Raw genomic sequence first — 22,849 nt, 5'->3', positions numbered from 1 at the left:
GCCTGACTTACGTAGCAAGAAAAAGACCCTGTCTCAAACAAGACGCAAAGGTGTGGAAGGATACTCAAATGTTGTCTTCTAATGTTGCCTACTGTGGTGTCCCCAACCACTACATGAAGAAGCACACATGCACTCAGTCATCTACACACTCATTTCTTCATACGCACAAACGCATACCTACTCCTAGGGAGAGAAAGAGCAAAGACAGAAAGACGCAGAGAGGGAAAGACAAATATAGTATGGTTTCTGGAATAATTTTAAACCAGAATTATTGAAATAGAATTCATAGAATTCTCTCTAACAGCACCTATGGAAGGTGCTGGAAGAACTATGCTGCAGAAACACCTAGGGTTGGCCTTACAGGCTCAGTGTCTCAAATGTTAGACCAACAAATATGGGTATGGAAAACAACTCAGGTCAGATAACATAAGTCAGTAGATGCACAGTATGCTATGCTAACCACTTCCCATTGCACATTATTGTGCTGGCTGTTTAAAGCTTTTTGTAGCTGGAATTGAACTGAAGACCGCTGAGCTACATTTGAGACCTTAGCACTTTACACTAAATCCTTAAAAACTGTATAAAGTAAACACTGTCATCACCTTTCTCAAAGGTGAAAACATTAAGGCATGGGAAGGTTGAGCAACTCCCAAGGTGACACTGTTAGTAAGTGGCATTCCCCTGGTGCAGTCTCACGTCAGAGCCCACACCTGGGAAGCCATGTCCATCATAGAATAGAAGCCCCGTGGGTTTCCCAGGGCCCTTCCTGCCTGAGCAGGCAGTCACTCTGGCCTGTGAGGACGCAGTGCTGGAAAGCAAGGCTGCCACCCTGCACACACACAGCCTTCTTAGACTCTGTAGGCTTTGGGTCGCAGTTTTCTCTATGTGGACTGAACCAGCCTTTTTCCTTATAAATTACCCAGTCTCAGCTGGTTTTAAAGCCACAGAGAATGAACTGAGGAGGAGTCTGGGGCATAATGAGTCTAACCTTCATCTGTTGCCTTTTCTGTTTCAGCACTGACCAACAACTTGAAGCCACAGCCTAAATATAGACAGAGGAAAAAAGCAAGGTTTAAATTCATCAGCATTATCAATATTTCTACTTAAAAACAGTTATTATAATTCATAGTTTCTTGGTTTAAAAATCCCAATAGCAACAATAAGGACAATCCCCAGGTTTGTGTTATTGACAAACATCAGGGGAGAATCTGCATTTAATGAAATTAAAATTTATATACAAAAGCTGGGCAGTGGTGGGACACCCATTTTATCCCAACTCTTGGAAGGTAGACCTCTGAGTTCAAGGCCAGCCTGGTTTACAAACCGAGTTCCAGGATAGCCAAGGCTACACAGAGAAACCCTATCTTGAAAAACCAAACCAACCAACCAACCAACCAACCAACCAAACAGCCCATAAGAGAAAGGGGCTGAACTCTTGTGAACCAAGGCACACAAGCAATTATAACACAATTCTCAAGGCTCATAAACTCTCTAACTGTACACGGAACTCACACCCATGATCTGGTACGTAAGAGGCTGAAGCAGCAGATCCCCAGAGTGCTGGCCAGCTTGGGCTGCAGAGTGAGACCTTGTCTCACAAATGAACAAAAGCAGAGGTCCTAAGTTCTACTCCTATAGAAATGCAGTGAGAAGAATTTGTCGATATATACACACAAATAAATGTTCTCTATCGGATAATGAAGATAGATTATCGTCTTTCCTTCAAGGACAGTGTTGCTGGAATATCTGAAGGTAAAAACCTAAGTTTTATTCAAGAACCGAGAAACTGTAACCATGAGAAGGCAAAAGAAATGCCTTAGTGGATCCTAAAGAGGCCTCTATTCTGGCTGACCAACTTTACCAAGTCAGCCATGCTGAAATGAAGACAATGCATCTTCTGTAGCACATAGTGAGGGAAGTTCTAACACAACTGTCAAACTGCCAAGGGGACATTAAAGCATTTCCAGCATTCAGACTTTACCATGAAACACGCTACCCCATGCCAGCTGCTGCTACCCAGGCTTCCGAGGGAGAAGCTCATCAGACGTGTTACATACTTACTGCACACGTGACCCCAATGACGAAGGATGAGCTTCGTCTCTCTACGTGGTTCTGACTGGCCTTGAACTCAGAGTTCTGTTTCTGCTTCCTGGATGCTAGGATTCAGGGCATGTGGCACCATTGCTGACCTCTGTAATCTTTAGTCAGTGTCCATCTCTGTTCATTTCCCATCAAACTTGAGTAGCAAACAACGTGAACAGCACTCACGGTTTCTTTGAAGGAGGTGCTGAGCCAGTGGTTGCTCACTACACTCTGTATGGATGTTGGCGGGTTTTCTAAATCCTCAAAGGAGTCCATCAATATAAAATCCAGAACCACGTCATAGAAATTTAGGTTTTTCACCTGTATTAAATTGCAAGATAGCAATGAGTACTACAGAGTTCTGGGTAAAGTGTGCTTTGCAATGCCGGGCTTGTGAGCTGTTCAGAGTGTGTCTCTCTACAGCGCGGAGGAGGGGCACCAGACTGCAGCTCTAGCACGTTTGCTCCCTCCCGGCCCCGGTCAGACCAGTTCCTCCTCACTATTCTTTCATTTGGGCTCACTCACAGGTCTGCCTGTCTGAGCCATGAGAGCATCCATCTTACTCAGTCACTAACACACTACGCTGTACTTTGTGCTGTACCAGATACTCAGGTACCCACGGTGAGCAACTCAGAAATCTGGAGTCTACTGGGGAAAACAGCAGGGAGATAATCCCACAGATAAATACAATACAGCTCATAGAGATAGCTTTCCTTAGGGAGTGAATCTTCCCAGTTACGGGGAGTTCCTGTCAGAGACTTAGGGTCAGAAGAAACACAATGGTGTTGAGTGGAAAGACCCTGGAAGTGTGCTATGGCAAAGCAGGGAAAATCAGTCGGGAAACAAGGATGAGATCCTGTCAGGACTTACGTCCATGTGAGGACTTTTACTCTATTCTCATAGGAGGGTGGGGATGCTGACGAGGAGGTCATCACAGGACATATTTAAAGATGGTTCTGGTGAGTCAGGCATAGTGGGACGTAACTGTAATGTCAGCACCTGCCGGGGGAGGCAGGAGCAGTGTGGACCAGCACCAGCTCCATAGAGTCCATCGCTGGGTTACAACGAGACTCTATCCCAAAACAAGATAACTTAGCAGACTTGTAGGTGAACAGGACAGAGGAGAGTAATATAAGGGCAGTGAGTCAGACTGCAGAAATGGAGGAGATTAGGGGTGCAGTGGGCAGTGAGTCAGACTGCAGAGATGTAGGAGATTAGGAGTGCAGTGGGCAGTGAGTCACAGACTGCAGAGATGGAGGAGATTAGGGGTGCAGTGGGCAGTGAGTCACAGACTGCAGAGATGGAGGAGATTAGGGGTGCAGTGGGCAGTGAGTCACAGACTGCAGAGATGGAGGAGATTAGGCAAAAGGCAACAGAGATGTAGGCCAAGATAAAGACAACAGGAATAGAGAAAAGCTGAGAAAAGTAAAATAGGCCCGGGGTTCAGATTTACCCACTTTAGGGGTGATTATGGAAGAGTTCTGTGTCTGGACCTACCCTGTCCCCTGCTCCAACGTCCCCAGCTCCCTGGAGCTGCATTCTGTGGTGTCGACTATAGCGAGCTGCTCTGAGCTCAGCATGGACACCACTGCAGGATTCCTATCATGCTTTAGTGGATGCTGGTAAGGAGCCAAGCACTGTGTGCTGGAAATAATGTCTTTGCACTGCTGCTGCTCCTAGATGCCAGCGTAACCAGAACTAAGAAGTGGGTACAGGATCCTGTCTGTGTCAGGTTCTACTGCCCTGTAGATGCTATAACTGGACTCACATGTAGAACTGCAGTCAAGTTCTAATCTCATGCCTCTTGCAGGTAAGGACGTCTCTGCTCTTCCTGGTACGTTTACTTCTCCAGTTATGGAGTCTACTTCCCTGGCGCTCTGTTCCCTGTCCCTTATTCATCTCACACCACTCCTGCACCACGCGGTAACTGCCTTGTAACAAGGCCTACCTTATAGGAATGAAGACAAAAGGCTTTGAGAAAGCCATTTCCTCATAACCAATCAATGTATAAAGTAGAGAGTTTCCATTGTTTATGAATGTCAGAAAAAAGACAGCATCCAGTTGGATACCACAGGACCCTAACACTAAGCACAAGGCTGGGTACGACGGTCCCCACCACACAGGCTGGATTTACTATCAGTTAACAGAGTGACTAGGAGCTACATGCACAGAAAGCAGGAGTGAGGATTACAATGTGTTTACCCCTCTGGCAGCAAGTTCCATCTCGGTGCTATCCCAGTGATCAGTCTGCTCTAAAAAATAGATCATTTCATCAAAAACATCTTGAAATTTCTTTGGATTCTGCAAAGAAAACATAGTGTAGTCCAAATATAACTTTAAAACAAGACTTAAGCCTACAAAATAAGCTATTTTTCACGAAAGTTGAATCTTAATTATTCTAGAAAATATTTTCAAGCATGACAAGTCGTTTCCTTTTTTAGGCATCTCCAGCCCCCTGCCTCAAGTGACCGCAATAGTGGAGGTGACCTCAAGTTCCTGCCCTCCTTACAAGTGTGGGTTACGCATGTGGTTCTATGGCGCAGAGGTTTAACTGGGGCCTTTTCCACTACAGGGTAGGCAAGTGGTCTAACTCTCAGCCATTCATTACCAGCTGTGTCCTAGTTCACAGAAGCCAGGAACGGGGACGCCAGTAAAGCATCAGCAAACTGCTGCCCAGACTGTAAGAGGAAACAGGGCTGCAGCAGAAGCCTGGCTGGGGCCCTTTTGTTGCAGATGGGCTCCTCCTGGAGGCATGCTGGTTCAAAGCCCTGCACTGGTCTACAATGGGAAGGCCAAGAAAGCAACCCAGGATTTATCCTGTGAACTGCAAGGACATAGTGTCACCTGAGAGTCACTTAGTACTGTATGCTTAGGTGACTTCTCCCTTACCATTTATCTGCTCAGAAGAGTCTTCTGCGATAGGGTAGAATACAGTTCCTCTGTGCAGAGAGGGACTTGAGAGTAAATGAACTAGAGCTGAATACCTGGTGGGCAAAAGGCTAAGGGCAGGCCTGCTCCTCTGGACAAGCCTGCATGAAGTGAAGTGTTCCTTAGAGTCTGAAGGGGTTCTCATCAAAGGCTCTGCCTCACTCGGCCCAGCGAAGATGAGCACCAGACAGTAGTCTGTGCTCCAGGGTCCTCGGGGCTCATCGCTCCACCTTCTTCCTGAACAGGCTTGAGGAGGTGTTACCCACACCTGGCTGAAGCAGCGGATCTACCATGGTCTCACCAGACATCACCAGACATCACCAGAGGCCACAGGCAGTTCTAAGTCATCACAAACAACCCGGCCATGAGCTTTGTACACAGAACTCAGAGCTCTTTGAGCTAGCCAGGGTCGTGCACATCTGGGGTTCCAACATCCACGAGGCAGAGGTAAAAGAATCAGCACACATTCGAGTCTAGCCTGATCTACAGAGTGAATTCCAGACCAACCAGAGGAGCATCCAGGCTCTGTCTCAGTAACAGTGACATCAACAGGGTTGGGTGGACCTTTCTGATTACTTACAAAGGCTTCATGCACTATTAAAACTCAACACACATTTTACTCTAAAACCTGCTAGACTCTGTCTTCATCCGGCAGGACGCGTGGCACAAGCCTCTGTGTGAGGTGACAGAAGAACTGTTGGCCCTGGGGTCTGGCTCAGGTTGTCAGGTCTGGTGCCAAGGCCTTTGCCTGCTCAACTCTCCCACCAGCCCCTGTATTTAATCTTCAGTTAGAGAAACTAGTAAGAACAAAACTCGCTTAGAGAATGTATTTACCTTCCGGGCTTTCACAATTAAAGCAGACAAAATTTTCCTTCCACTTTCAGCAAGGAACGACCTGTTGTCTGCTTCTGCAAGGATTAGCTGAAAAAGACACCATAGCAGGGTGAAAATGAGCGATGTCCCATGACACACGGGGAACTGAGCGGTCAGGGTACTAATGTGATGCTAAGTCACTACTGCTCTGAAGACAGAGGAAGTCTAAACTCACAGAAATGGAGACTTAAGCCCACTGATCAAAGATTCAGGGTGGGTAAATTTGAACTTAATTCTGTTTCAGACAATCAAATATCTGCGGTGAAGAGCTGGAGAACGGCTTAGTGATTAAGAGCACGCACTGTACTTGCAGAGGACCGAGTTTGGTTCCCAGCACCCATGTTGATGGCTCACAACCCAGCTCCATAGGATCTCATGATATCCTCTTCTGGGCTCGCAGACACGTGAACTCACGTGTGTATACATACATACACACACACATACACACACACACACATACATACATACACACACATACACACACATACATACACACACATACACATACATACACACACATACATACACACATACATACATACGCATACACACATACACACACATACATACACACACATACACACACATACACACACATACATACATACATACAAACACACACTTATAAACATAGATCTTGAAAAAAACATTAAAAATCTAAGGTCAATCTTACGTAGCTTTCAAACATAAGAAAGTAATTATTTTCTATTTTCGTTATTATTTTGCTTTGACAGGGTTCCACCGAGTACCTCTGGCTGGCCTGGGGCTCACAGAGCAGGCTGAACTGAAGGCGTGTGCCAGCGCTTCTGGCTTTACCATTAGCAGCCTTATTCCATTTTAGGGAATCAGTACTCTTCACCACTGACTCAAATCTAAATCCTAATGATGGAGACTAATTTTAACAGCTCTGTCCACACCCTTGCAGCATCACAATGTTCGTTTAGACAGAGTGTGGTAGGCCGGGAAAGGTGTGGGAGGACAGGATTAGAAGGAGAGCAAGCTCAGTTGACTGCCTCTGTTCCTTCAGCATGCAGAGTAATGAGAAGCCCTGTGCACGAGCAGGGCCTACACCAGAAAGGCTATGCGTGCAGGACATCCCTCAGTGCGTAAGAAATACCTGAAAAGCTTGCCGAATACAGTGAAGCTTGGCGAGAAAATCACTGTCTCCCAGGCACTCCAGCATTTCGGTTCTATATCATAAAGAGCAGAGAGCAAGTGTTAGGCCCCATCCAAGAGCAAACCTTCCACACACCTGGCCTTAAGCAGGCCCTTGATGGGAAGCACACGTCCTCTGCATACTGGGAAATACTGCAGGAATTTACTTGGACCAAAATGCTCTTTCCCATGTTCACAGCATGATTTACTAACTGCCACACAAAAGAGCAACAGTATCTTACTATATTATTATAAAATAATATATTAGCCACTACAATAAAATACTAGTGGTAAGCTAAGCTGGAGCGATACCTCAGTACTCTGGAGTGAATTTTCCCTTCTTCCACCAGATGCATAGCTTCTTCGTAAAAAGGGCAGTGACAAAAAGACTCCAGGCTGAGGGCTTGCTGTGCTTCTCTGTGCTCTGCAAGCTAAGAATACACAAAGTGAATTATACTGAGGTAAGAAGAACTATAAAAAACCTAGGATTCAGTATTATCAAAATATGCTCCATGTGACTAACCCACAGAAATCACTAACATTTTATGTAACAAAAGCCTAAATCACTTCACTTCAACATTCAGTTGTTAAAGGTTAAGAGCAGCTTGAGTAAACATGGGCATGGCCCTGTCTCAGTGAAGAACACAAACAAACAAACAAACAAACAAACAAACAAAAGAGCCAGGTGCTAGGCTGGAGAGTGAGCGGGCTGGAGGCTAACATCTCCTGAGCTGGAGAGCAGGAGATGTTCAGTCTCCAGCGGGGAATCAGGTAGTTCTAGCCTCCTGGGCACTCACACTCATACGTGCTTTCCTACTCAGAGATGATGCACATGATTAAAAATAACATCTTTTGCAAAACATTCAGTTGTTAAAAAGAGTAAAGTTAGTTGGGCACAGTGGCACACGCCTTTAGTCCCAGCAAGGAGGCTGGCCTTGCCACGTTAGCAAGTTCTGGGACAGCTATGTAGTGAGACCTTGTCTCAAAGAATCCGAAAGGATCCCAAAGGGTAAAAGTCAGTAAGCTCAGTTCATTTCAAAGCCAACCACTTAAATCTATCAGGTGCGCAAAAGGCAGAGATTTTTATCATCCACAGAGATTTTTACCATCCACAGGACACTTCACTCACAATGAGGCAGACTGTAAAAACATGGAAACAAATACGGCTTGCTGTCCTAGGAAGGCTGTCCTCTCTGTGGCTCTGGTTAGCTTTTATGTAACTGAAAGATAATCCTCTTTGACTCTATGACTAGAGTCTAACAACTCTTCAAGTATAATTCCAGTCTGACAGTTCATTAAAAGACAACTGCAAATACTATTGGGTGGCAAGCTACAAGAAGCCATTTCATTTTCAATATCAAATAATCCACTTACTGGAACACGGTATTGTCTTTTGTAAGGTGCTTTGGGGAGAAAACCTAGCGTCTGTGCAGGGTGAGCGAGCGTTCCACCTCTTCAGTTATATCCCCAGCTCAAAACTTTAAAAAACAGTGTTACCAAGATTTATTTCATACATCATAAACCGACCCTGAAAAGCATACAACTCATTGGCTTTTGGGACACTGCAGTCATGCCCGCAGCAGTCCTTCTGACACACTGCCAGCCCCACTAGAGGCTCCTTCCCATTAGCAGCCTTCTAACATGTCCTGGCTTCTGGGAACAGCTACTTGGAAACCACAGTTCACTCCTGAGAAGGCACCATATTCATGGAATTGACTAGTATGTGGCCGTTGGTGCTTGACTGCTGGTGAACCATGATATACCCCACATCAGCAGTTCACTCATTGTTACGGAAGATAAAATACACGTGCACGGGAGTGGGAAGAAGCCTCAGTGGGTAAGAGTACTTGCTGCTCTAATAGAGGACCTGGGTTTGGGTCTCAGTTCCCACAACAGGCTGAACACAAACCCCTGTGCTTCCAAGTCCAGGGAGTCCATTGCCTCTGGCCTCCGTGTGCACCATGCAGTGTTAGATACACATGGGCATGGCCGTGAGCGTGAGCGTGCACACACACACACACACACACACACACACACACACACACACACACACACACACACACACACAGGTTACTCACACATGTTCATAACATAAAAGTATGTAGGTAAATTTAAAAGCACAAATTTCCAGAGCATAGATATACCACAGTATTTTTATCCATTTCTCAGTGATGGACACCCATTTTTCTACTCTTATCCACCATGAATAGGCTGCTCTGGATACTTGTGTTCAGGTTTTTGTATAGATACATGTTTTTGTATAGATACATGTTTTTGACTTTACTGGCACAAAGAAATAGAAGGGTCAGATGGTAACCCTGTGTTTACTGTCCAGGAAAGGCCAGACTTTTTTTCTGCAGAATGGCTGCACCTTCCAGTGCCATTAGCAATGTTCACACACCCTCTCGCACAGCTGCTGTTTCTACCTTTACTATAGCACTGCGACAGACACCTTTACTATAGCACTGCAACAGACACCTTTACTATAGCACTGTGACAGACACCTTTACTACAGCACTGCGACAGACACCTTTACTATAGCACTGTGACAGACACCTTTACTACAGCACTGCGACAGACACCTTTACTATAGCACTGTGACAGACACCTTTACTACAGCACTGCACTGCACTGGCAGACACCTTTACTATAGCACTGTGACAGACACCTTTACTACAGCACTGCGACAGACACCTTTACTATAGCACTGTGAGAGACACCTTTACTACAGCACTGTGAGAGACACCTTTACTATAGCATTGTGGCAGACACCTTTACTGTAGCACTGTGAGAGACACCTTTACTGTAGCACTGCGACAGACACCTTTACTGTAGCACTGTGACAGACACCTTTACTATAGCACTGTGACAGACACCTTTACTATAGCACTATGGCAGACACCTTTACTACAGCACTGTGGCAGACACCTTTACTACAGCACTGTGACAGACACTTTTACTGTCGCACTGTGACAGACACCTTTACTACAGTACTGTGACAGACACCTTTACTACAGCACTGTGGCAGACATCTTTACTACAGCACTGTGGCAGACACCTTTACTACAGCACTGTGGCAGACACCTTTACTACAGCACTGCGACAGACACCTTTACTACAGCACTGTGACAGACACCTTTACTACAGCACTGTGAGAGACACCTTTACTATACCACACTGTGACAGACACCTTTACTATAGCACTGTGGCAGACACTTTTTACACTTTGGAGACACAGCACTGCACTGGACAGAAACTTTACTACAGCACTAGACACCTTTACTATGACAGACACCTTTACTTCGACAGACACCTTTACTATAGCACTGTGACAGACACCTTTACTACAGCACTGTGACAGACACCTTTACTACAGCACTGTGACAGACACCTTTACTACAGCACTGTGACAGACACCTTTACTATAGCACTGTGGCAGACACCTTTACTATAGCACTGTGACAGACACCTTTACTACAGCACTGTGGCAGACTGTGACCTTTACTACAGCACTGTGGCAGACACCTTTACTACAGCACTGTGACAGACACCTTTACTACAGCACTGTGACAGACACCTTTACTACAGCACTGTGACAGACACCTTTACTACAGCACTGTGACAGACACCTTTACTACAGCACTGTGACAGACACCTTTACTGTAGCACTGTGACAGACACCTTTACTACAGCACTGTAGCAGCACTGTAGCAGACACCTTTACTATAGCACTGAGGCAGATGGGAAGTGATTTGTACTCCAAGATGACTGATGAGATTAAGCAACTTTTCATCTTTAGCCCTTTGCGTATTCTCTTTGGAGAAATGTCTACTCAATTTCTTGGCTCATTTTACAGTAGGCTACTACTTACCTATTTAGTATTTAATTGTATGTTGTAAGCCTTTTAAAATTCAGATACAGAATCTGTAAACATTTTTTCCTGTTTTACTATTTTAATGTCTCTGGTGTCTTTCAATATAGCAGTTCTTGGTGAGTTCAGGACCAGCATGGTCTACATACGGAGTTCCAGGCCAGCCAGAGCTATATAATGAGGGCCTCCCCCCAACCCCAAAATCAAACCAAACGAACCAAATGCCGAGAACTCAGCTTTGACAGCTACCCCGCAGGTCACATTTTGACAGTTCTTGAGGGACAGGGCTGGCACCACTATGTTATTTCCTGTGATGGCCAACGAGACGCTGCAGGGCTGCATTGCGTGACTTGGCTTTCCGACCTCTGTAGACACAGAGCTGAACCATGAAAACCACAGCTCAGGGCTCTTTGGGGGCTCTGCTATCATCTGAATAAATGCAAAGTCCTCTCAAGAGCTCTTGAGTTTTCATCTTTGACCATTTATGCCAAAATATTCTCATTGTTTTCTGCAGGAGCGCTGCAGTCTTCACGCTTGGGGTCAATCCTGGGTCTTGTGCAGAAGAGAAGAGTGCGACACTAAGGAGACACAGTGCTAGCCCACAACTCCAGATGGAGGCTGGAGGCTGGTGTTTGCACTGTACACATCCCTGGCACTGTGTTAAACGCCTTAAAGTAAATAATCTCATTTATCCCTTGAGTTAGACTGTAAGTTCAGTAAGACTACTATTGGTAACACTCAGGCAAAGGAGCAGAGATGAATGTGATCAGGAAATGTGCCTTAGGTTCTCTAAGTAAAAACGTAAATTTAAACCAGACATAACATTCCAGAGCGTAGGCTCCTCTCACTGTGTTTGAATGTGGCAGCTGTAGGCTGATATCTGGTGTCACCCTTGGTCATTTCCCCTTATTTTTTTTAAGACAGGGTCTTTTACTAAATGTGCAATTGCTGACACAGCAAAGCTGGCTGACCAGCAAGCCCCAGAAATCCTCTGGTTTCCAATACCGAAATTCTGGGATTTCAAGTGCTAGCCCACGCACCTGGCTTATGACATAGGTGCTGGGGCTCAAATTCAGATCTTGCTCGTGCAAAGCTTAACTGAGTCACTGCTCTAAACTAAGACCTTCTACTCTCAATTGGACTATCCTAGCTCTCTGCCTTATCTAACATGCAACCAAAGTTGTCATAGCAACAATATCATTTTGGCTAATATAAACAGATGGAGCTAGAGAGATGGCTTATACACATAGGTCTGATAACCTGAGGTCAAGCCCAGGACCCCACGGGAGAGAACCAATTTCCTCAAGGCATCCTGGGAAATCACTTCTGCATGTAGTTCAAAACAGTGAGTTTTCTTAAGGTGCTGGAGACTGTGGAGTTTAAGTCTCTCAACAGTTTATGGTACAACTAAAAGAAAAGATGGATACCAAGGGTCACCTGCAGCTGTGACAAATCCAGAGACAGAAAGGAGAAAGGAGAGGTCATTGCTCTGGCCGATCTGCCACAAGCTGTCTGGAAGTAAGGGTAAACTCAAATGCCGGGGAACGGCGGCACGGGGTCACGTGGCTGCTGCACTGCACGGGGGCACGTGGCTGCTGCGCTACAGAGGGGCGTGTGGCTGCTGCGCTGCACGGGAGCACGTGGCTGCTGTACTGCACAGGGGCACGTGGCTGCTGCACTGCACGGGGACATGTGGCTGCTGCACTGCACAGGGGCACGTGGCTGCTGCACTGCACGGGGCACGTGGCTGCTGTGCCAGAGGGGCACGGGGCACGCATGGGGGCACGGGGCTGTGTGCTGCACCGCAGTGGGGCACAGAGGGCAATGGCTGCTGCCAGAGGGCACAGAGGGGCACAGATGGCTGCTGCTGCACTGCACGGGGGCATGTGGCTGCTGCACTGCACGGGGCACATGGCTGCTGCGCTACAGAGGGGCACGTGGCTGCTGCGCTACAGAGGGGCACGTGGCTGCTGCACTGCACAGGAGCACGTGGCTGCTGCACTGCACAGGGGCACGTGGCTGCTGTGCTGCAGAACTTAGCCCTCATCTTGGGGTCCTCAACACAGGTTGTGCAATCCTGGAAACTGGCCAGGATGCTTAACCCAAGAGAGAAAGAGCAAAGGAAGAAACAAAATATCTAGTATTACAAACTGTGAAGGACTGAGAGAAGGGGGAAGGAGACAGGCTCTGCAAGCAGAGGAAACCCTTTGGGAACTGCAGCTTCGCAAAGACTGACTAGGGTTTCATGGTAACAGCGTTTAGGACTTAAATCTGACCACAGAGAAAAACCAGGTTAGTTTTGAACTCAATACTATAGCACTTGCAGGCAAGGAAACTGCGGCTTGTTAGTGTCTGCCACAAAGCTTAGCGTTTGTTTTTCAGGGAGAGCATCTTCAGCTGACCATCTCGCCAGAATGATAAGTCATGTGACACCTACGTCCAGATGTGTTATCTCAAGCGCAGAATCCCACACCTTACCTTGGATGGGTGGCACCCAAAATACAAGATAATAAATAAAACCTGAAATTATCTTCAGGCTATAAAAAAGGAAATTTATTTATTTTACATATATTGTTTTGTCTACCCTTGTGTGTGTGCACACACGTGCCTATGGATGGTTGTGAACTACCATGTGGGCTCTAGAAAGCAAACCCGGATTTTCTACAAGAACAACTAGTGCTGGGCCATCTTTCCTGCTCCTGTAAATGGATTTTGTGTCTAGCCTTGTACTCTATTCCCAGAGGTGTCATTTTCATGCAAATACTCCAAATATGTACGTATATACAAGAACACACAGACACACACGCACTCACACACACTCACACACGCAGTCTAAAACATTACTGGTCTCAATCACTTACGGCAGGGATGCTGAGCCTTTACACTGGGCACTAGAGCAATGTTGTAAGCGAATGTGACAGCCACTGCCGTCTCAACCACAGAAAGTATGGGCTGGAGACATGCTAGCAGTTCAGAGCACTCACTGCTCTCCCAAGACTCGGGTTCAATCCCCAGCACCCGCATGGCAGCTCACAACCGTCTGTAGCTCCAGTTCCAGGGGATCAGATGCCTTCACACCGATACACATGAAGGCTAAACACCAATACACATAAAATAAAAATAAATTATTTTTAAAAAGAAAAGGAAAGTAACTAGGGACGTTATGACCGCAAACCACGGATTCTCAGCACCATCAGACCTGTTGATGCTCCCTCAAAGGAAGGCTGAAGGACCCTCCTGGGAGACGCCAGGCACCCCTCCCTGGATTCTTCTCCCTCCTGTGTGCTAAGTCTGCATCAGCTATCTGTGGTCTCAGGAGGTCAACCAAAGAGGGATCTCCATCTGTCAGGTATAAGGAAGTCATCGTCCTTGCTGAGGGAGTGAGGATCTCAGTGACACAGCTGTTTGGAGTCCCTCACACAGATCCTGAGAGCATGCCCAATAAGCTTCTGGTTTGATACCTAGCGATGGAAAACACAGCGTGCTGTGGAAGCTGTAGGGTGGACATGCCTACAAGCATTAGCATTTCAGAGACTGAGATGGGAAGACTCTCTCTCAGTTTGAGGCCAGCCTAGACTACACAGTGAAGCCCAACTATGGAAATACTAGAAAACACCACGCTGCACATGTTCATGAGTATATTTTATAGTGTCTGTATAAAGATATATCTATTTAGTTGTTGAGACAGAATTTCACTACCCCAGGCTGACCTCAACTCACCAGGGATGTGGGTCCACATGAGTGCTGGGAGTAGAACCTAAGTCTCCAGGGAGAGCAGCCAGTGCTTTTAACTGCTGAGCAACCTTTCTGGATGCTAGAAAGAAAGTGCTGTGAGGTTATATGCCTGTCATTCCAGCCTAGGGGAGGGAAGGTCAGAGAACTTGAGTTTGAGGCCAGCATGGGCCATAGAGCGAAACCCTGTCTCAAGCAAAGGTGAAAAATAAAATTACACAGGTGGGGTCAGAAAGATGCTCAGTTTTTGAGCACTGGTTACTCATGCACAGGGCCTGGGGTGAATTCCAAGGACCCATAGGGTGGCAGACAACCACTGTCACTTCAGTCCAGGGCATCTGATGTCCGCTTCTGGACTCTGCGGGCACCAGAATGCACACCTTCATGCAGGCAGCACACAGGCAGACAGACACACAGAGACCCACGCACGGCAACTGTAGTGCAATGGCAGAACTTCCTCACCACGAGCACAACTTGTCTTACCTCTGTTGCTGAAGCAAAGAGATCTGCCGAGTCAATGTTCGCTGTGTCTGGTAGGCCAAACTCGTCCACAGTCTCCCTCACGCTCAGATCTGTGTCTTTGTCTTAAAGTAACAAGGGTGAAAGTCAGACTGTTATGCTTTGTCTCAGCCACGTGCACTTGTACAGTGAGTTCATCTCTGCTCTTTATCCTGACAGCCAGGGCCTAAGGGAGTGCAGTAACAACTGCAGCGGGCTGCAGTCTAAGGAAACTCTTGCAATGCTCCCCTGCTAACACTGCCATGACACTGGAAGGAAGGGCTACAGAAAGCAGCACATCAGCCTGACCCAGGTTTGCTGGGACCAGAGTTTACATTTCAATGGTTTACCTTCAAACGTTTAAGTTATAATGGTCTCCTATTAGGCTATTAATCCTTTGAAAGCACCTAACTTTTCAGCTTAAAATCTGACCAGGTGTGGTAGCACATGGTTCTAATCCCAGCAGTCAGGAGGCAGAAAGCTAGTTTAAGCCAGCAGTTCAAAGCTAACATTTTCAACAAAGCCAGATCCCACCTTGAATGAATGAATGAATGAATGAATGAATAAATAAATAAATAAATAAATAAAAAAAAATTCTTCTACTAAATGACCACTATAAACCAAGATTAAATTACCCTATTCAAAAAATATTAGTCTAGAGATGTAGCTCAGCGGTAAAATACTTGTGAAGCACTCACAGGGCCCAGAGCCCCGGGTTCTCTGCCTAGCACACCCAATAAACAAACCACCCCAAAAGGAAACAACAAAGCCTCAGAAGTGTACAGTATTCTACCAAACTAGAAAATAAAACAATTGTCCTACACTTAAAATTTTATGTTATTATTTTCATTTTTGTGTATGCCTGAATGAATTTATTGAACAATATACGTGTAGATGCTCATAAAGGTTAGAAGACGATGCATATTTCCAGGAAATGATGCTACCAGTGGTCTGAGCCAAGTGCGTACTGAGAAACCCGAGTTCTCGGGAGAGCAGTGAGCACTTCTAGCTGCTGAGCCAGTGCCAGTTCAGCTGTTTACAGTTTCACAACGGGCAAACGTATCTTTGGACACTCAATTATGGGGAAAATTTCCATAATTTTCATTTTAGTACATATAACACATTTAAACACACACAGGTACACACATATGCATGCACACACATACAAGCACATACACATGTACACCACAACTGCACATGCGCACACACGTGAAAGCAGTCTTAGAAATGAATACCCATGACAGCCCCCCTTGAGGGACACACAGACAGAGACAGACTCACACACACCCCATGACTGACTCACAAGTCAGTGTTTGGACAGGCACAGGGCAGAAGACAGGAGGAAAGCAGAGGAAGAGAGGATTCAGGTCTTGGCTTGCTCTTGGTTAACCGATATCAAAGGGAAATGCTTGATTCCTTTCCTTCGTGCAATACCAGAAAGTCAGGGGTGACTCTGTTAATCACAAAGGGCTTCTACACCGGAAAAGCACAGACCATGCCTCTTGTTTCAGTAACTGTTATAATTCCTGAATGGCAGTTTAATGATGGTGAGGAGAAATCGCACATCTGCTTCTCGAGTGAGCCAATAAGAAGCATCCAGCAGAAAGCCTGGGCAGCCCCGGACTCACTGCTCTCACAGCCCATTAACAGCCACAGCGCTCTCCGGAAGAGCTCCACGTCTTGCTTGCACTGCACACACAAGGGCAGCTCCAGTTTGGAAGCTAAAGCTTTCACCTCAGGGCTTTCAGAAGCCGCTTATTACATTTTCTGTAGTAGATGTCTTAGGGCTTTTATTGCTACGATGAAAACCAAAGGAACTTGGGAAGGAGAGGGAGGGTCTATATGGCTTCCACATCATAATCTATTACCGAAGGAAGTCAGGACAGAACTGGAACAGAACAGGAACCTAGGAGGCGGGAGTTGGTGTTGAGGCCATGGAGGGCGCTACTTACTGGCTTGCTCTCTATGGCTTGCTCAGCCAGCTTTCTTCTAGCACCCATAATGGGCTGGGCCCTTCCCCATCAATCACTAATTAAGAAAATAGCCTCAGGCTTGCCTTACAGCTGACCTTACAGAGACATGTTTGTAGTTGAAGTCCCCTCCTTTCAGATGACTTTAGCTTGTGTTAAGTTAGTAGAAGACTGTCCAGCACGAGATCTCACTCCCTCTTCTGGCCTCTGACGGTACTGCACACACGTGGTACACAGACATGCATGCAGCACCAACACACATACAATTAAAATAAACATATTAAGAAAAAGTTTAAGCTGAAGTGGTGGTGCACTCCTTTGATCCCAGCACTTAGGAGGCAGAGGCAAGTAGAGCTCTGTGAGTTTAAGCCCAGCCTGGTCTACAGAACAAGTTTCAGGCAGCCAGAGCTACACAGAGAAACTCTCTCTGGAAAAACCAAACAACAAAAGAAAAAAAGTTGAAAACTGCCTCTTCTGTGACCTAGTTCTACAGCAGATGTGTTTTATATAAATGCATGTTTCTAGGCATAAGGATGTTTATAGTAATACTGTTCCTAAAAGAAATTGAGAGAAAAACTGTCTATCGAGAATATAGCAATTAGTATATTTACAGATGAAATGCTATACAACAAATGTGAATTGTTGCTTTAGGCAGGAATCAGATAAATATCACAATATGTTAGGGGAAGAATTAAATGCACAACTTCATTCATACAAAGCACAAAACCTCTGGAGATGACAGTGCACTGGGAGGCAGAGGCACCAGGACCAGGCGTTCAGGGTGACCCTCAGCCACACAGAGCACTTGCAGCCAGACTGACCTACACAGAAACCTGTCTAACACCACCACCAGACAGTAGGAAAAAAGGCTAAAACCAGACAGAGGCTGGCTGTTCCTCAGTCTCTGCTCCATTCCCTACCCTGTATTTCTTGTAGACAAGACAAATTTTGGGTTGAAAATTTTATGGGTAGGTTGGTGTCCCTGTTGCTTCATTGAGGTTCCCGCCTGGCTATAGGAGGTGGCCTCTTCAGGTTCTGTGTTCCCAATGCTGTGAGTCACAGCTAAGGACACTCCCACTGTTCTTGGGTGCCTCCCTTATCCTAGGTCTCTGTCTCTTCCTGGAGATGCCCCTATCTTCTCACCCCCCTCAGTTGCAGATTCCTTTCATTCCCATGGCTATCTAGTCAGCCCTCCTGTGCTTTCCCCACTCCCTCTCCCACCCAGATCCCTCCCTCCATCTGCCTCCTGTGACTGACCCACCCCACAGACAACACCAATCCCTGACACTGTTAATGATACTCTGATGCTTGCAGACAGGAGTCTAGCCTGGCCGTCCTCTGAGAGGCTCCACCCAGCTGCTGACTCAGGCAGGTGCAGATACCCCCCGGCCAAATAGTGGATGGAGCTTGGGGACTCTCACGGAAGAACAGGAGGAAGGATTGTGGGCCCCAAAAGGGATAGGGACTTCACAGGAAAACCAACAAAGTCAACTAACCTGGACCCTTGGGCTCTCAAAGACTGAACCACCAACCAACCAAAGAGTGTAAGTGGTCTGGACCTAAGCCTCCTGGCATGTATGTAGCTGATGTGCACCTTAGTCTTCATGTGGGCCCCAAACAACTGGAGCAGGGGCCACCCCAAAAGCTGTTGCCTGTCTGTGGGGTACGTTCTTCTAGCTGGGCTGTCTTGTCTGTCCTCAATGGGAGAGGATGAGCCTAGCCTCACAGAGACTTGATGACCAGGGTGTCTGTGGAAGTGGGGGGTGGGAGAATACACTTTTTTTTTTGGTTCTTTTTTTCGGAGCTGGGGACCGAACCCAGGGCCTTGCGCTTCCTAGGCAAGCGCTCTACCACTGAGCTAAATCCCCAACCCCGGGAATACACTTTTATTGGACAGAGACGTAACTATATTTCTCTTTGTATTTCTTCCTTCATCCCTTCCTTCCTACATCTGAATCAGAGTATACGCTGCAGCTCAGGCTGACTTACAATTCGCTCAGGAGACAAGGCTGGCTTTACACCTGCAGCCAACTACCATGCCTCAGTCTTTGAAGTACTGGGGTTAAAGGTGAGAGTCGCCGTGCCACACCCACATCTGTTTTATTTTATTGTCTTTTTGACACTGTAAAGAGACTGCAAGTTCTTTAAAGAATTCTGATTGAACTCCTATGTTCCAATATGCCCAAGTATTATGCTAAGGCTTACCATTTATTGTGACACACGTAACTATTATAGAACTGGCCTATTAATGCCTAACAAATCCTCTCTTCTTGTAACTAGAACAAATAAAATTTCTATTCTGGCTTCCAAAATATTCCGTAATCACTCTTTCCCCTGCCTATAGGGTGTTATTTTCCACTAATTACTAAAAGCAAACAAAACTCCATCAGCAGAAGCTGACATGGTTCTGGCGCTGTCCCCTCGGGTCCCAGTGGGGAAGCCTAAGCTGCCCAGTCCTCAGGTTGCTACTGCACAACGCAGACGCTGGCTAAGGGTTTATCAAATACCTTGTTGGTTTTCTTAGAGAACCAGCTCCTGGTTTTCTTGATTCTTTGTGTAGTTCTTTTTGTTTCTACTTGGTTGGTTTCAGCTCTGAGTTTGACTATTTCCTGCTGTGTGCTCCTCTTGGGTGAATTTGCTTCTTTTTGTTCTAGAGCTTTCAGACATGCTGTTGAGCTGCTAGTGTATGCTCTCTCCAGTTTCTTTTTGCAGGCACTCCGAGCTATGAGTTTTCCTCCTAAATGACACCCTGCACAATAGCCACAAATAATATAAAATACCTTGCTATGACTCTAACCAAGCATGTGAAAGATCTGTATGCCAAGAACTTCAAGTCTCTGAAGGAAGAAAGATCTCAGAAGATGGAAAGACCTCCCATGCTCGTGTTTGACAGGAATAATATTGTAAAAATGGCCATCTTGCCCAAAGCAATCTACAGATTCAATGCAATCCCCATCAAAATTCCAACTCAATTCCTCATATAATTAGAAAGAGCAATTTGCAAATTCATTTGGAAAAGCAAAAAACCCAGGATAGCAAAAGCTGTTCTTAATAATAAAATAACTTCTGGGGGAATCGCCATCCCTGAACTCAAGCTGTATTACAGAGCAACAGTGATAAAAACTGCATGGTATTGGTACAGAGACAGGTAAATAGATGGAATAGAATTGAGGATCCAGAAATGAACCCACACACCTATGGTCACTTGATCTTTGACAAAGGAGCTAAAACCATCCAGTGAACAAAAGACTGCATTTTCAACAAATGGTGCTGGTTCAACTGGAGGTCAGCATGTAGAAGAATGCAAATCAATCCATTCTTATTACCTTGTACAAAGCTCAAATTCAAGTGGATCAAAGACCTCCACGTAAAACCAGGTACACTCAAACTAATAAAAGAGAAAGTGGGGAAGAGCCTCAAATACACGGGCACAGGGGAAAATTGCCTGAACAGAATACCAAAGGCTTATGCTCTAAAAACAACAATCAACAAATGGGCCCTCATAAAATTGCAAAGCTTCTGTAAGGCAATAGGACAAAACAGTAACAAACTGATTGGGAAAAGATCTTTACCAATCCAATAGAGGCCTAATATCTAATATATACAAAGAACTCAAGAAGTTAGACTTCAGAGAATCAAATAATCCTTTAAAAAAATGGAGTGCAGAGCTAAACAAAGAATTCTCAACTGAGGAATACCAAATGGCTGAGAAGCACCTAAAGAAATGTTCAACATCCTTAGTCATCAGCGAAATTCAAATCAAAACAACCCTGACATTCCACCTCACATCAGTCAAAATGGCTAGGACCAAAAACTCAGGTGACAACAGATGCTGGCGAGGATGTGGAGAAAGAGGAACACTCCTCTATTGTTGGTGGGATTGTAAGCTAGTACAACCACTCTGGAAATCAGTCTGGCAGTTCATCTGAAAATTGCACACAGTACTACCTGAGGACTCGGCTGTACCATTCCTGGGCATATAATCAAAAGATGCTCCAACATATAACAAGGACACATGCTCCATTATGTTCATAGCAACCTTGTTTATAATAGCTAGAAGCTGGAAAGAACCCACATGTCCCTTAACAGAGGAATGGATACTGAAAATGTACATTTACACAATGGAGTACTACTCAGCTATCAAAAATAATAACTTCATGAAATTCTCAGGCAAATGGATGGAACTAAAAAAACGTCATCCTGAGTGAGATAACCCAGTCACAAAAGAACACACATGGTATGCACTCACTGATAAGTGGATATTAGCCGAAAAGCTTGGAATACCTAAGAAAAAATTCACATGATCATATGAAGCTCAAGAAGAAGGAAGACCAAAATGTGGATGCTTCAGTCCTTCTTAGAAGGGAGAATAAAATACTCATGGGATGAAATACAGGAAGACAAAGAATGGAGCAGAGACTGAAGGAAAGGCCATCCAGAGACTGCCCCACCAGGGAATCTATCCCATATGCAGCCACTAAACCCAGTCACTATTGCTGATGCCAAGAAGTGCTTGCTGACAGGAGCCTGACATGGATGTCTCCTGAGAGGCTCTGCCACAGCCTTATAGATACAGATGATGATGCTTGCAGCTAACCATTGGACTGAACAAGGAGACCCCAATAGAGGAGTTAAATACATAAAATATCAACAAAAAAAAAAAAAAAAGGAAAAGAAAAAGAATGCAGACAGAGTGAGAGCAGTTGCCCTGCCATTAGTGTCGCAGTCAGGATGAAGGAGATTCGGAAAGGTGCAGTGGGTAGCGTTCATGAACACAGAATGCACTGCTATCATTGCCCTCCACACGGGCAAATGCATTCCTTACAGGCCTTGGGCTTCTTCCACAGTGGTTCTACATCCACACTGTTCTCAGGCTCCCGTCAACATCTAAAAGCCACATTCTTATTGATCCACTCAAGCCTCATCCCCTCCAAATCATGTGATCCCTGAGGTAGTGTTGATGGTTAAAATCGTGAGCTCAAAGCCAGAAAGTTTGCATTAAAGTCGGGACTCCATGACCTACTAGCTGTGTAACCTTGGAAGAGTTCATCTTCTCCATTTCCTGGTGAGCTCATGTAAACACAGGAATACCATCCGCCTGCCTCTAAGAATTAAATGTTAATGTATATAAACATCCAAAGTTAGCAGTGTAAAACTGCATACCATTAGGTAAGCTATTTCTTTCTGCTGCCAAAGCATAAAAATAAGAATAAACACAGAAGAACAAACCAATCCTTGGGCCAGAAGAATGAACTCCCATAGGGAGTGCTTTCCTTGGTTCCCCCAATAATTTATCTGCATCTTGAGAGAACCAAGGACATTAAAAGCATTAAATGTCGGTTCATGTAAACTAGTGTTTGTTACTCGTTATAAGCTGGTGATTCCCATGAGAACCACAGCTAAAGGGCCTAAGATTAATTTCCTTAAGGTCATTTTGTCTATCATGAGACTTTAACATGTTTTCAGAGTCCTTTTAAAATTTTGCTGTTTCTAATACTGAGCCCTAAGTTAACCATGAGAAATTAATTTATGAGCCTGAAATACGGTTTTACCCTTTAATGAATGAAAACAGCCTTAGAAGTCCTTACAGCTTCCCACAAATGATGATTACATGTTAATGACGTTCTACACATCTTCAGCTGCTACCCTGGCTCTCAGTGGAGCAGCTTTTTTGTTGGGTTAGTTTGGAAATCTTTTAAAATAATAAGCAAATCTAAACATTTCTTAACTTTCTCTGCCT

The 22,849-nt window shown here is 45.4% G+C and overlaps 1 protein-coding gene across 2 annotated transcripts in view; it reads right to left on the bottom strand.

Annotated features, from left to right (window-relative positions):
* Positions 1-22,849, bottom strand: part of Miga1 (mitoguardin 1) — a 50,491-nt gene that overhangs the window by 8,432 nt on the left and 19,210 nt on the right. For both annotated transcript variants that reach the window (XM_032897139.1, XM_032897141.1), the window contains exons 7-13: positions 15,125-15,225; positions 7,351-7,469; positions 7,001-7,073; positions 5,845-5,931; positions 4,285-4,383; positions 2,269-2,403; positions 989-1,042 (exon numbers count right to left, since the gene is read on the bottom strand). In XM_032897139.1, coding sequence (XP_032753030.1) covers positions 989-1,042; positions 2,269-2,403; positions 4,285-4,383; positions 5,845-5,931; positions 7,001-7,073; positions 7,351-7,469; positions 15,125-15,225 — 668 coding nt within the window. The remainder of the gene's footprint in view (positions 1-988; positions 1,043-2,268; positions 2,404-4,284; positions 4,384-5,844; positions 5,932-7,000; positions 7,074-7,350; positions 7,470-15,124; positions 15,226-22,849) is intronic.

Source organism: Rattus rattus, chromosome 3 (genome assembly GCF_011064425.1).
Source record: "Rattus rattus isolate New Zealand chromosome 3, Rrattus_CSIRO_v1, whole genome shotgun sequence".
In the NCBI taxonomy this organism is placed as follows: Eukaryota; Metazoa; Chordata; class Mammalia; order Rodentia; family Muridae; genus Rattus; species Rattus rattus.
The sequence above is the reverse complement of the archived record's forward strand: the minus strand, read 5'-3'. Positions and strand labels throughout refer to the sequence as shown.